This window comes from Hippoglossus hippoglossus, chromosome 9 (assembly GCF_009819705.1).
Source record: "Hippoglossus hippoglossus isolate fHipHip1 chromosome 9, fHipHip1.pri, whole genome shotgun sequence".
NCBI classification, from domain to species: Eukaryota; Metazoa; Chordata; class Actinopteri; order Pleuronectiformes; family Pleuronectidae; genus Hippoglossus; species Hippoglossus hippoglossus.
The window spans coordinates 15,187,165-15,201,675 of record NC_047159.1 but is presented as its reverse complement, the minus strand read 5'-3'; the positions used below and the strand labels follow the sequence as shown (position 1 = coordinate 15,201,675).

The 14,511-nt window shown below is 44.6% G+C and overlaps 1 protein-coding gene across 2 annotated transcripts in view; it reads right to left on the bottom strand.

Moving 5' to 3' along the window:
* adgrv1 (adhesion G protein-coupled receptor V1) overlaps positions 1-14,511 on the bottom strand; it is a 115,177-nt gene that overhangs the window by 50,026 nt on the left and 50,640 nt on the right. For both annotated transcript variants that reach the window (XM_034595227.1, XM_034595228.1), the window contains 30 exons: positions 13,769-13,915; positions 13,354-13,609; positions 12,766-12,968; positions 12,066-12,242; positions 11,671-11,853; positions 11,376-11,555; positions 10,980-11,144; positions 10,731-10,851; positions 10,486-10,609; positions 10,247-10,385; positions 9,933-10,118; positions 9,584-9,819; positions 9,217-9,365; positions 8,860-9,058; positions 8,382-8,601; positions 8,067-8,306; positions 7,797-7,946; positions 7,393-7,613; positions 7,022-7,301; positions 6,783-6,926; positions 6,035-6,206; positions 5,563-5,695; positions 4,676-5,244; positions 4,311-4,574; positions 3,697-3,814; positions 3,431-3,602; positions 3,093-3,335; positions 1,288-1,695; positions 361-533; positions 10-256 (listed from right to left, as the gene is read on the bottom strand). In XM_034595227.1, coding sequence (XP_034451118.1) covers positions 10-256; positions 361-533; positions 1,288-1,695; positions 3,093-3,335; positions 3,431-3,602; positions 3,697-3,814; positions 4,311-4,574; positions 4,676-5,244; positions 5,563-5,695; positions 6,035-6,206; positions 6,783-6,926; positions 7,022-7,301; positions 7,393-7,613; positions 7,797-7,946; positions 8,067-8,306; positions 8,382-8,601; positions 8,860-9,058; positions 9,217-9,365; positions 9,584-9,819; positions 9,933-10,118; positions 10,247-10,385; positions 10,486-10,609; positions 10,731-10,851; positions 10,980-11,144; positions 11,376-11,555; positions 11,671-11,853; positions 12,066-12,242; positions 12,766-12,968; positions 13,354-13,609; positions 13,769-13,915 — 6,219 coding nt within the window. The remainder of the gene's footprint in view (positions 1-9; positions 257-360; positions 534-1,287; positions 1,696-3,092; positions 3,336-3,430; positions 3,603-3,696; positions 3,815-4,310; positions 4,575-4,675; positions 5,245-5,562; positions 5,696-6,034; positions 6,207-6,782; positions 6,927-7,021; positions 7,302-7,392; positions 7,614-7,796; positions 7,947-8,066; positions 8,307-8,381; positions 8,602-8,859; positions 9,059-9,216; positions 9,366-9,583; positions 9,820-9,932; positions 10,119-10,246; positions 10,386-10,485; positions 10,610-10,730; positions 10,852-10,979; positions 11,145-11,375; positions 11,556-11,670; positions 11,854-12,065; positions 12,243-12,765; positions 12,969-13,353; positions 13,610-13,768; positions 13,916-14,511) is intronic.

Below are 14,511 nucleotides of genomic sequence, written 5' to 3'. Positions count from 1 at the left end.
GTTCTCTACCTTTCCATTGAGAGCAGTGGTCGTATTGTTGCTGATGAACCAGTGTTCGGTTCTGAACTCGGTCAGCTGGATCCGGCTGAGGTTGCCACAGTCGGGAGTCACGACTGCTGGTACAGCCAACAGTGTGTCTGGGAGCTGGAAGAAGTCTGAATTACGGCCCCTGAACTTGTGCCCATTGATTTGTGTCGGGTACCACTGGAAGGCAGAGATGGTCATATACGGACACGTTTCCAGGATGGTCCCCCTTCTGCAGAAATCAAAAGGAAAACAAGGACAACCATTGGTGTCTTGAAGTGAAAACTCATCGTAAGGTTTATCGCTTAAGGTTTAAAGAGGGATATTGACACTCACATCTCACACTGGCTGTGGGTGAGGAGGGAGAAGGCAAATCGCTCGGCCACCTCGGCAAGGTGGCTGAGGCCGCGGGTGTCGACTCTGCTGGGATTGGCCAAAGAGCACAGCAGGTCATAGGTCAAGTTCCGGCTGCTCTCCTGCAAAGGAGTCCTCTCCGCCTCTTCGAGCACCTGAGAGAGACGGGGTGAGAGAATCATTACGAATCTCTGGTAATGTTTGCATGTTTTTGTCACTGATACACATCTGATCTGTATTTGACTCTGGCTCCGTCACTTCCTTCAGACCTCTGTGTTCTACAGCTCTTGTGTCTCTCATTCATTCCTTCATTCATTGTGCCTTTAATGCTATTTGCTTCTGCAGTGTCTCCTTTCACTCTCTCTGTGCTCCTTTTCTCTTTCTGCAGCCCTCCGCACACTCCCTCATATTAAATTACAGTACTGTCTCCACTCGTCCGGAGGCAGAGCGAGTGCAGTATGCAGACTCTGATGACAGTGCTCTGGTGGAGTGACGACTGAGACCTTTTCGGATGACAAATTAGACCTCACATCTGTCAGACTGGTGCACTGGTGATGTATGCCCTTTAGCAGAGCTCTGTCAGACAAAAACTACTATACTGACTCACAAACTTCAAGTGGTGGAATATTGTTTTGCTCATAACTGTCTTATTTTACAATATTAGGAAAAAAAGAAGTCAAATTCAAATCAGTAATCTGCGATTTGCCAAGTCTGGGAAACAAAAATATTGTTGACCTCACAATTATTACTTTCAGGAAAATATCTGTAGTAAAACTATACTAATATATAACTAGAATGGCACTCTAGAATGGATCTGCATCAAACAGTGATTAAATAATATTTCATGTCTCAGTGTTTCATCAGCTCCTTTGCACAGGAACTATTTCACTTCTTAATTTTCTCTCTTACCTTCCCCAGAACTTCAAGCACGGCCGTCATCTGCTCACGATTCAGAGGCGGAGTGACTTTGTTGATCAGCCCCTGCAGCACCTGGTTCAATATATCTGGGCCCAGAGGCTGATGTAATTGGTCAAGTAAAACCCACACCGCTTCACTCGCAGCATCTGACACCAGGGTCACATTGGCCAGCCCGAACTGAGGGTGCACTTTGGCGCCCCCTGTAGTGTTGTAAAGCTCCACCTGGAAGCGCTTCGGCGTGGGCAGGGATGAGGCGAGGTCAGGAGTGAGGTAAATGTCCAGCGTCGTGTTATGGTGGCCCACAGCGAAGGTTATCCGACCCTCTTGTCTAGGAAAGTCCATCCCTGCTTTAGCGGGCCGGATGATGGAGGGCCCCACCACCTCGTCCCTCAGGAGCTCCTGGAGGAAAAACACAGACATGTTCGGTTGTAAAATAAGACAATCAACCGATCATAACTAATAAAGAAAAACCCCATATGATGAGAGGTGACATAATGTATTACTATATGTTCAACACCTGTAAACAGTTAATACAACATTTATACAATTAGACCTTTTAACGGCACATTTACCATGTGATGCACAGTGTCCACATTGTCTGCATCCCAATGTAAATGAGTGAAGTTGTGACGGATGTAAACCAAATGAGGACTGGCCTTTTATTAATATCAATAAGAACAATAATATGGGCTTTTATGATGCAGTCTAGCAACATGTTTCATCTCTCAGAGATTAAAGCAGACCCTGTGTCTCTGTGAGGTTTTGATTTTTGTTGAGTGCACTAGCCACTCGATCCCACTTTGATCTCCAATATCAAAAAGTGTGAGAGCCAGTGGAAGTAAAGCTCCCGATCGGAGTGCAGGCGAGATGTCTCTAATAGTATCACCTCGAAGAGAAATATGAAGGTGAGGAGAGGTGAGGAGAGAGGGAAGCATTTGTCTTTTTAAATTCACCAGCGTCAATAAACCAGGACTTGTATTAAACTATATAGATTATATAAGTGGACGATGGACTGAATAATTGGGGCATCCATCAGATGAAATGTGAAATTGACTATTAAACACTTCTGTGTTATTGATCCTCCATTTTAAAATGCATAAATTAAGTACTGTATCATGCAAAGTTGGTACTTATGCAGTATTCAATTGCAACACATAGCTGTGGCACAGGGGAACAGTGGTTAACACTGTCTCCTCTTGGTTTGAATCCTGGTTCAACTGGGGTCTTTAGTGGTCAGTAGGGATGGGCTCCTGCTACGCCCTGGGACCCTCAAAGGATAAGCGGTATAGATAATGGATGGATGGATGGATGGATGGATGGATGGATACGTGCACATATTGAGAATAAGTAAATTTACATAATTGAATTGAAATATTGTTCTTTTACAAATAATTCCATAATTTTTGAAGAAGAATAAAAAGCAACCATTAAACTGAAAATCCTAATCTTGGTGCTCAGCTGTAGCAGACAGTGGATGACATAATAAAGTGATCACATTTTACAAACAGGTAATTACAAATAACTGCAGTGTTATTATGAAGAAGCCTGATTAGACCAATAAACTGTGCTGAAACTCAGAATGATGAGGTCGACAAAAACAGGTCAAACACACACGCATAACAAAATGGTTGAAATTATATTTGTTAAGTTTGAAAATTAGACTTCCTACAATTTAAAATGACCACTTCAAGGTTCAAGGGATTCTTCAGTGCATTTGTGCATATTTCACTGTATCTGTGCCCAACTGTATTCACATGTATGCCTGTGTGCTCCACATGTGCACGATTGCTACTTACCCGCGTGCGGTATTGTACAGATATGGCTGAAGCTGTGCTGGCTTGTCTGTAGATCTGCAGACTGAGCCTTGTGGTCGTCTGTGTGGCGATGGGAAGTCTGTGGCCCACAGCGAAGAACACAATGCCTTGTGGGTCGTCGCTCTCTGCCAGGGTGATGTTGGCGAAACGAGTGGTTTCGTTAATGGCAGCTCCAGCACCCACCTGATAAATCTCCACCAGGAACCACGTCTGGATCTCTGGTTCCTACGGCAACACAGATGAGCGGGTTGTGTCATCCGTCTCATACTGTAATACTTGGTGGGTTTGAAACTTAGCAAGATCCCCTGCATCCCACTAACCTCATCATCGTGGACCTCCAGAGTAAGAGCACATATCGTCGCTCCTCTCCTGCACAGTGCAGTTCCCGAGGTGTGCAGCAGCTGTGTGGTTAGGTTTACTCCATTGCTGACAAGAGTCGGAGCTGCTTTGTTAAACGTAGCTCTCCAAAAGACCTGCAAGTCCTCAAAGACTCTGAACAGAGGGAGACGGGGGAAAAAACAACTTGGTGGAAAAAATTATATCAAACAATTGTCGGGGTAAAATAAAACTAAAGGTTTTTTCTTACCTGTTTTCTTGTCTCTGCAGGTAGAGGACAGCAGTTCTGTTCTCTGAATCCTCATCCAGTACTTGGCCCGTCAGAGAATTAAAACTAAACCCTATAATACCATTATGGAAGTCACTCCCTGGTATGGACAGACAAAAGGATGAATCACAAATAAAGACAAACAGAGGAGAAGACATGAGTAGAAATGAATTTCCTTATAACCTCACAATCACATAATAATTTATTTTCTTTTTCATCAATCCTATATGAAGAATAATCAAATCATCTGCCCACTGATGTGATTATATGAGGCCGAAAATAGCAGATGGAGACGAATGCAGCGCTGACATGATGCTAATCAAATGGCATTAGTGAAAGTGGAGACGAATAGAGAATCACTCATTGAGATAATAAACATATGTCCGCAGGTTCATTTGATTTGTAAGGAAAAAGATAAATCTGCTATAACATGAGGAAGGGTGCTGAATACAAACCAACAAATAAATACTTTGCATCTTTCTTATTTGCTGGGAGATACTACTTTTTGTATGTTTTTCAAAACGTCTCATCTTTTCATCTTCAGTCTATAGTGGATACAGTGGATACAAACAAATATCTTTATTTCATCATCTTACCAAGGATAGTGATCTTTGCAAAAGCTCCAAACCCCTCGTCCTGTCGGTCCGTGATTTGTGCTCCTCCCTCTGGATCAATGAGGTAGATGAAGAATACTTCCTGTCCCTCGGGCTCTGAGTCGTCGAGGATGAGGAGGATAACCTCTGTCTCATTCTGCCCCTCCTTCAGTGACACTATATTGGACTCCAAGCGGAAGTCCTGTTGCTCCTTTGCGAGGATCCCGACAGGTTCGAGAGCGAAGGGAAGAGGTGTCGTGCTTCCATCTGGATAAAACCACACAGCAGCACAAGTTTAAGTGGTTTTGTTAACACAGTAAATTACAAAATTCAATATACTGCAATGGAGCATCAAAACAAACACACACCTCCATAGGCCTGGACCCGAACCCTCACATCCCCTGCCACACTGTCCGACCTGCGCACCCTCAGAACCACCCTCCGGTCCTGCTGGGTCTCCTCATCCCTGTCCTCCGCTACCTGGACCAATCCAGGTCCAATACTCAAAACTCCACCAGTCACGTCACTGGCCAAAATGGTGACAGTGGCTGCGCTGTGCTGAGGGTTGAGGCGAGGAGACACCTCGGCCCAAGCCAAGATCGGGTTAAGGACTTGAACATCAGTTAGATTTACATGGAAGTACTCATCAGGCTCTGAGAGGGAGTCATCAAGTATTGAAAGCTGGAACGATGTGTTGGTCTGGTGAGGCGAGTCAAAGAGCACTCGGCCATCCGGCACCGCGAGAAAGTCCTCTCCTGCCGCTGCGCTGCCGGCTATGGTTTTATAGGAAACGCGGCTGGTATTGCTACGAGAGCCGTAGAGTCTCTGAACATAAAGTGTTATCGTCTGGATGTCCTCTGCGATAACTAGCTGCCGGGAGTCAGGGGCAAACTGGTAGATCCCCAGTGGCTCCACTTCTGCTGTGGTGAAGCCTGACCTGTGCGGGGAAAAAGAGGCTACGTTTGATGTGGACCAATATGCAAGTATACAACAGTTGTTTAAAATCACTAATCAAAGATATCATGTTTTGTTTTATTCTTAGTATTTTAAATGTTTTATTTCTGTATTATTTTACCCCCTGATCTTATTTGCATTAGTTCTCAAATATTTGAATACTGTTTCCACCATGCAAAGCACTTTGTAACTGTGTTTTGAAAAGAGCTGTATCAATAACGTTTATCAATACCGAAGGAGTACCAGTCCAAATTCCAGTATGTTGACTCCACCACTAGTTCTACCACTGTGGAACCTTTACCTGAGTTTGACTGCAGCAGTGCTGGAGCTGGCAGCGGTGAGGTGCACAGCATAGGAAGTTGGCTCTAATGCATCAGCAATGGCTGTGAGAGATAAAGCTTTAGTCCTCTCTCCATGGGCCAGGGTCAGTGAGCCTTAACAAAAAGAAGAAGCACATTATTAATGGTTAGAAGAGCTGCCTGTTGTTATCCAGGTTGCACGGGTATGGTATTCACAAAGAGGTGAGGTTATTATAGGAGAGATGAACGTTCAAATTTGTGAGCTGCAATTTAAGGATAAGTAAGTAAGTTGTATTCATTGCAGGTCAAACTGAGAGGATGACATAGAAGGGTATGGAAAGATCATATATTTTTATATGTTAAAATATTTTTATTAATAAAACAACAAAGATAGTTGCATGAGTGGGGACAGTATATGTGTGAGTCTATACTGCAACCAGGTCTCAGTGATCAGTCCCTCTCTGACTGTCTTACCTGAGCTTGGGGTGATATCTCCGCTCCTGAAGCCTGGTAAATCTTCTCCTGATGGATACCCGGCTCTCCACTGCACCCTGATGTCCCCGAACAGCCCCGTTCGTGTCACCATTGCCTCACACGTCCCCGTTTCTAAACTTGAAACCTGCAGAGCCAGGGAGGCAAAGCCAACCTGCACGACAAGCATTGAGAAGAGACAGGGGATGGGTGTTAACCTTGTTGCCAACATAAACACAGAAGTGCAATATTTGGTAACTCACAGAGAGAGTTTATTTGTTGAGTCTTTTTGTAACACTTGTCATTGTCAGCAGACAGGCTCACAGAAAGGCTCTGTGCTAGATGGGTCATTCAAAAGGCTCAATGAGAAAAAAACAGCTGAGTGTTTTGTGATGCGAGTTGTCAAGGACAAACTTAGTTTTAAATGATTACGATTAGTGTGGAGAAAGACAACAGAGGAATGTGATGCAGTGAGTTCATCTTTGTCCTCTGGTGGCTGACAAATAATTTAACACATCGATATGTATTGATATGTATTGAATTGTATTTTCTATAAGCAGCTGTGTAAATGACTGTGCCTTGAAAGACAAGAAAGTCAAATAAGAACATTCTGAAATGAGTAGAGCGTTGTGGCTCATCCATCTAGAAGCGTATTGATTGGTGGCAAATCTCACATTCTGATTGTCTTGCAGAGAAAACAATTTATCCCCCTGATAAATCATATGTTGCAAAGAACACAACCACAACTCACCTCTGAGCTGGCAGCTTCTTCAGGCACAGTCACCATAGCAACGCTGGCCTCATGAAGGAGGCGAGGAGGGGAGCTGAGGATGGGGCCGACCAGTCTAACATCTGTGAGCTCTGCTGTGAAGCTTTCACCCACTGACAAAAACACCTACAGGGGTGAAGCAGGAAAACAAATACCGGATTTTAAACGGTCAAGTCTTAATCTGTCTCTGTATGCGCGTCAGTGAGCATCCTGTTTCTTACCTGGCTGGTGATGAGCACAGTGAGAGTACTGGAGGTCTGTCCTTCCCTCATGAACACCCTTCCTTCAGCTTGTCCTCCCAGTATCTCCTCCATGTCCATCACTTCATCCATTCCCCCACTGATCTTATAGCCCACACTGGCGTTGCCAAACAGCCCGGCGAGCCGTGTCAAGTTCATGACCAGAGCCCTGGTGACCTCTGACCCTGCCCCTGCAACCACTATAGACTGCTGCTCAGGGTTCAGGGAAAAGACACCGTGGGGGTCATCATTAGCAGGCACCCTAAAGGTCAGAGAACAGGATTAATCTAGAGTTATTTTGGACTTTTCTTCAACCTGAAGGTCGATATGTGTTATAGATCTAAATGACACACCTGATGTGGGTGCTGGCGAGGTTTGGGTTGGCATCCAGAGTAGCACCCCCCTCCACAGCCGTGAGTCGGACAGTGTAGAGCTCCTCCAGCTCTGGCACTGTATCGGGCATCAGGCTGAGGACAATTTCACCCTCCCGTTGACCCTCCAGAATGATCACTGACCCAGCTAACGCAAGGAAGTCCCCTGCTGTGTCTGAGTCACTCTGTATCTGCCAGTGAACCTGAGGAGAAAGTGGAGGATCGATGATTTTACTAATTCAGGGGCCACAATTTAAACAGAGCGGCCAATTTTATGTCCAACATCCATGATCAATTCCTAATTCAGCAAGGTTCACATTTAAGTAATTCCTTGTTTATTATTAGCTCTGTAGCTTTGAGAAAAATCACACATCATGGAGACTTACCGTGATGTTACCCATGACCCCCTCTCTGCGTGTGATTGACAGGGAAATGTTGAGTGGGCCGTCTGCCTCTGTGGATTCATTGTAGACATGGTCTCCAAGAGCGTCCGGAGCAAACTGGACGATACCGTTTGGGTCACCAAACTTCTCTATCTGGGAGACAGAAACGCATGAGGGCAGAAGGGTGAGTAGGATGCTGAGACCCCATTAACCCATCCTGGCTCAATCTTAACTGATTCCTGGTGGTGAAATCAACCTGATACCACGACGTACCTTCAGTGTTATGGAACCAGCCTGAGGATCAACCTCCATCTCTCCAGACAAAATGCTGAGCTCTATGATAAACGTCTCTTCCACCTCCACCTCTCCGTGGGGGAGAATCCGCAGCTCTATGGTGCGTGTACCTTCCTCTCCATCCCTAAAGAAGAAGGACCCATTCACAGGCTCTCTAATGTCTGTATTGAATGGAGGGAGAACCTCTCGGCTGTTGGGGCCTCGGACGATCCAAGCAACCTACAAATTTAAATACAGATTAAATTAAAACGAGATCAGAGAAGATAAACGACAGAGTGTAGTTGCCCCTCATACCGTTGCATTGCCCACTCGGCCTCCGGCTCTCTCCACAACAAGATTGAGCTTGAGAGTGGAGTTGGGGTTGACCACAGTGAGGAGGCTCTCGTTGAGGAAACGGACCACTCCACTCGGAGAGTCACTCTTGCTGATGGTTACCCTGGCAACACGGTGAGCGCCTAGAACTGCTCCTCCTGTTGCTCCAGTCAGCAGGACCTCAAATACCTCTGCATTTTCACTGCGAGAGATCGTTTACCAGTTAAAATGGAATTAAATAAAGTTTTCACTCATAATAACCATGAATTCATGTTTTTCTTGTGACCTGCTGAGTTGCTGATGTTTTGTTTATTGCATATTTTTTTCTTCACAGCTGAACTCAATGCTTAAACATCTTTCTGAGTTATCGTTGATGTAGCTAGTGAAGAAATATGTGTCTGTGCTAAACACAAATTACATTATGCTTGACATTTGACTTATTTTGAATTTCTCCTCTCACCTGTCAAGGTCGTCTATGATAGTGACATTGATATAGCTGGTGTTCTGGCCATGGACAAACGTCACCGAGCCGTTATGCAGGATGTAGTCGAGGTCAGGGGTGGCGCTCAAGCCTCTGGAGATGAACTGAGCGGAGACGGATCCATACGAGCCCACTCTTCTCACCACCGGAATCAACACACTGCCCACATCCTCCTCAACTGACAGACAGAAAACAGGGATTTTACATGGAGTGAATTCTCTTTTCATATCTTCCCTCTATCAAATGGTGTATAGCAAGTTATGTATAACCGTTTATTTCATTTGCATCACTTTACCACTTTAAAGTAATTCGTATTAGCTTTGTTCTGACTCGTACCTGTTATACTGACGTAGTCCTGCCTGAACTCCAGGACGCCCTCAGCGTTGTCATTCTTTGGTATGACCACAGTGAGAGAGGAGTAGTTGCCTAAAGCTGGAGGTTGATCCAGCCGGAGACCTGACTCTCTCACTGTGTAGTCCACAGCACTGACCACCAGAGGGAGACACAGGATAAAGTGTCACAATCACTTTTACCAGCAACATCACAAAGGTGTTCTCATGAAATTAAGACTTTCAATTTCCTGTATTATGAATGACAAGGACCCTCTGGTATAATTTACAACATCCTATTTGAAACAATGAAACCCTGTTGAAGCTTTTATGAGATTAATATATTAAAAACAAAGCCTGATCCAGTTATTTACCTGTCATTGACTAACTCCACGTCAGTGATGTTGAAGAAGAACATCTCAGGCCCCTCGGGAGCACGGTCGTCTTCAATATGCAGTGTGACCTGCTGCGAGGTCTGACCGGGGCTAAACATCAGTCGTCCTGAAGCTGGAGCAAAATCCACCCCACTCACCGCTGTGTCGCCCGACGTCTGATAGGTCACCCACACGCTGCCTAGACTGCCCTGAGAGCGATCGACTGTCACATTCACCTGAGGAAAAGGAAGGAGGTGTAGCTGTGGGTTAAGTTTGTGTTTACATTATGTACACCACCTCATTTGTCAATATGTCTAGCTATAACGTTGTGTTATTTTCAGGCCCTCACCATTCCCTCCTCCTCCGTTGCCCTGATCTGGCGCTGAGTGAAGGAGAAGAGGCCGTGGGGGTTGTCGCTGGCTGCCATGATAACCGTGACATGTCTGGCTATCGGACTTATTTCTAATCCAGGGGTAGCGGAGGTCAGTGTAAGCTGGAAGTCACGACGCACTTCAGGAAGTTCATCATCCAGAGCCTGAAATCATAGCAGATAGGAAATGAGACCATTTTTAAGGAAAGCATACAAAACTCATCATGATGCATTTTGTTCTTTGAGCAATATCCTGATTTTATTGCATATAGTATTAAGGAGTCAGTTTGTACCTTGAGAATAATGGTGGCATCAGACTGTCTGTCTCTCATGGTCACAGTGCCAGAAATCGATTCAAACTCAGACACCTCAGCTGGAGTGATATTCCAGTAAACCTGGACCTCTCCAAACACACCAGGGCCTCGCACAAGGCTGGAGAACACACACAAATACACACCAGGATTTTCAAATTACATTCTTAGTTAATACATGGAGGCAAAGAAATGTAAAACTCTTATTTTCAGTATCTCACCTGACCACAGCACTACCATTGTAATCTCCCTGAGGTTCTCCGATGAGGATGCTCCTGGACGACTCTGCTATTCCGATAATCCCGAGTGCGGCCTTTTCTGCCCTGAGAGTGATGGTGACCATGTCTGCATCAGCATATAACAGACAAGGAAGAGAGATTATTATTGTATTGTATTTCTGTGCACATGTATCTGATCTCACTTTGCAACATGGTGATTAAGTGGCCAATAGTTTACAAATACTAACCATTCAAAGGGTCGATGACAGCACCGCTCCCGGCAGGAAGCAGCCGGACAGTGAAACGCTCCTCTCCTTCCACAACAGAGTCAGCCAGGGCTCTGATCATAAATGTCTTCATAGACTCAGACTGTAAAATAGGAATCATATTCCATGCTTCATCAAGAAACGTGTACTGTCCAGCACATAAAGATAAATGTTCTTTTAATAAATCACAGTATCTGGTGGGACGGCAGCACAACACTTCTCACACTGTACCTCAGTGAAGACGAGAGTTCCATTGAGAGGTGAGAGGTCATCTGAGGCCTGATCTTCCAGTTGCCACACCAGCGTCACTGCCCCCTCACCTCCAGCACTACGCCGCACTACTAGTGTCGCCACCGCCGCGGGGTCATCCACAAACTCTGGCTCGCTGATGGTAACCTTGGAGGGGATTAAGTAACTTAAATTTTTGCTAAATGCTAAATGTTTGTCAAATGCACACCTAGTGGTGAGGTGTGAAGGAAAAGTAATCATGTGAGAAACAAGTGATGAATTCCTGCACATTATCAGAACTGAAACGTTGTGCTTCTGCATGCTACCCTTATATCATGGGCTGTTGTAACCAAGTAGAAAATGATTATATGACGATAGTACTGATATTTTCCGAATTACCTCCAATTCTTGAAATCCGAATCGTCCCAGAGGTGAGTCATTGGCTGGAATACTGACAGTTATAGAGGTCACCTCTCCGAGTCGAGCGCCACCAATCACACGCAGCAAATTCACCCTGAACGTCTCCAAAGTCTCCACTTGTTCATCGTCCAGGATGCTGATGGCAATTATGGCCTCGCTCTAAAAAATAGGAAACACATGCCAACACAGTTATCCATGGACAGCTTCACTTCATGGCTCGATGTGATATTTAGTGCTGCTTCATTATAAATCAGAAAAAAATGAATCCATTCACCTGTCCATCTTGAAAGGTGATGTTTCCAGATGTGGGGCTGAAATCATTGAGATCGGCAGTGATTGGCTGAGCATCCCAGTAGATGACCAGTCTTCCAGTTGCACCAGCGAGTCGCACCACTGACAGATAGAGGACGTTGTCTGGTGGTGGTATCTCATATGCCAGCACTCTTCCAAGAATATCCTAGACAAAGATTATTTAGAAGCAAAATCCAATTTATTTGATGAAATGCAACATAAATAAAGCTTTGTTTACTTGCTTAATAAAAATAATTCAAGATCCATTAGTTACACTTCTATAAGTCTAATGTGTCACTATGGCATCAGTTGAGAAGCTGCATCTCTATCATGCTCATGTCCAAGTCATGGCCCCAGAGGCTAGGACCCTGTGCTCACCTCAGAAACATTGAACTGCAGAATCCCTCGAGGGTCATCGTTCTCCTGGATGGTGACCTCTGCCACCTCCATACCGAGCCGCTTCACACTGGGCTGCCCTGCTCCCACTGAGCCTCCGACCAGCTCCACGCTGGTGATGTTCACCAGGAAACTCTCTGCCATCTCGGGAATGTCATCCTTAGAAAACACACGTGAACATACACATTAAATGAAGGGAAAAAACATACGTGTGTTTCTCAAAACACATTCAAAATATTTCATAACATCTGTCATCAAATTAAGTTGGTGTTTGCAGTAATAGTGAATAATGCAAGTGGTATTTAACTTTGGGTATATTCACGTTCACAAGTTGCATACAATGATAAAATCTCTGCAGGCCAACAAATATATTTGTGAGGGAAAGGAAGGAAGATGCGATAGTTTAATGAGGGTTGATGGTTGTTTCTCTATGAGTGGAAGAGGAGGGAGAAAAGGAGGGAGAAAAGGAGGGAAGGAGAAAACAAGCCTCCATGGACATAAGTAAGGGAGACGAAAATTGTGGCTGACATTATGCAAAGTCAAGTTTTACATGTTTACAGTTGTGGACAAATGAAGACTTTGTTGTTGAAGGAAACTAAAAACTGAGTCCTATTCCTAATATAATCTTCTTTATTCAAGTAGATTCCATAAGCTTCTCCATTACCCAACTGCCCATCCTTACCGGCAGGATTGTGACAGTGACAAGAGCCACGGTGGCACCATGTGTCATGATGATGGTGTCGTCTTTGGCGGTGTAATCCTGTCCTGCCGTGGCCTGGTTGGCTGGGGGCTGGTACAGAGCTGGCCTGGTCTGGTAATGGACCGCCACCTCACCTGAAGAGCCCTGCTCCCTCACTATGGACAGAGTCACATTGACTGGAGTCCCTGCGGGTTAGGAGAAACAGAAGGTAACACAAAAACAATGTGACCTTTCTACTCTCACTTCTCAGATATTTTGGGCCTTCCTCCAATACCCAGATTAAGACTAATCCCAAATCCTGGAAATCTCGTCTGATCTCTTTTACAGTAAAGCTCAATGTGTGATTACTGTAACAACTGCTTAAGAAACCGCATCCGAAAAAAATGGGTATTTGGTCATTAAAAAGGAAAAAACAAGGATGGAACAAAGTGAGTGCATGACCGAGAAATGTAATTGGATAAATTTACAATGTAACTTACACCAATTATGGTACATTAGACTCTTTGCCCCGTGATCCAATAAAACCCACATTTACTGACTGTATTCATCTCCTTCCAGAGAGATTCTTACTCTGTGGTTCTTGTGTTAGTGTAAACTGGGAGTCCAGATGCCATCCAATCACCCCGTAGGGAGAGCCATTTGGCAGGATGACGAGTGCAGCCTGTGCCCGTTGCTTGTCGATGACTGCCGCCTGTCGAAGGTCCTGCAGCCCCACGGTGGTGACGTCCATGAGGGTGATGGTGACACTCTCCGTCAGCTCGGGGACGCCATCTGCGATCACGGCCAGGGAGATTATGGCCACTGATTGATCCTCTGAGAAGGTCACCTGAGAGAGAAGATAACATTTTAGATGGACTCCTCAAATTTATTTAGATTATCTTAAGTTTAAATTCTTCCGTTGTTTATCCAGGCGAGCTTTTCATTTTCAAACACGTCATCAATGCATATTGTAAGATGTCTTGAGGAAGGTTAGCGGTTTTCTCACCACTCCTGATGTGGGGTAAATGTCAGTAAGACTGCCACTTGCAGCCCAGTGAACAGTCAGTCTGCCAAAAGTGCCTCTTCTTCTCTCCACACTGAGAGAAATCTGATTATTTTGCTCCAACTCCTCCACCTCCATGGATAAAGAATCCTGCAGAGATTTAATGACAAAACATTTCTGGATTAAAATAGTTTAAACGCTTAGAAAATGCCCTTTAAATGATTACATCCAGCGAGGAGGTTATGTTTACAACTGCAGGACGGATTACCACGAAAACTTGGATGGATCCATTCAATTTTGGTGCAGATCAATGAGTCAATACAAAATTTAGTTTTTTAACTAAGTTTAATATTGCGAGAAAGGGTGTTTTTGTTGATTTCTCAAAGTGTTATGTTTGAATCTTGATGACAAAATTCTGACATTTTTAGGGGGTTGGCAATCTTGAAGCCCATCGACTAGTGTCTGTGGGCATCGGCCAATATTTTGGGACGTCTGGTGTAGACAGTGAATATATGGGCCAAGACTCCATCTTCTGTTTGCTGTTAACATTCCGACTAGAAATGTGAGACGACATCTGCAACCGTATTTTTTCACGAGAAAATAAAGAATGTGGTTTCATGGGATGTTTCAGCTGCTGTATGGTAACAAATAGGATTAGGAAACTTTAACCAACAACAATGTGTAGCTGAGAAACCTAATGTGGCCTTAGCTGAAAATATTGCTTTAATTTAAGGACACTGTTGGGC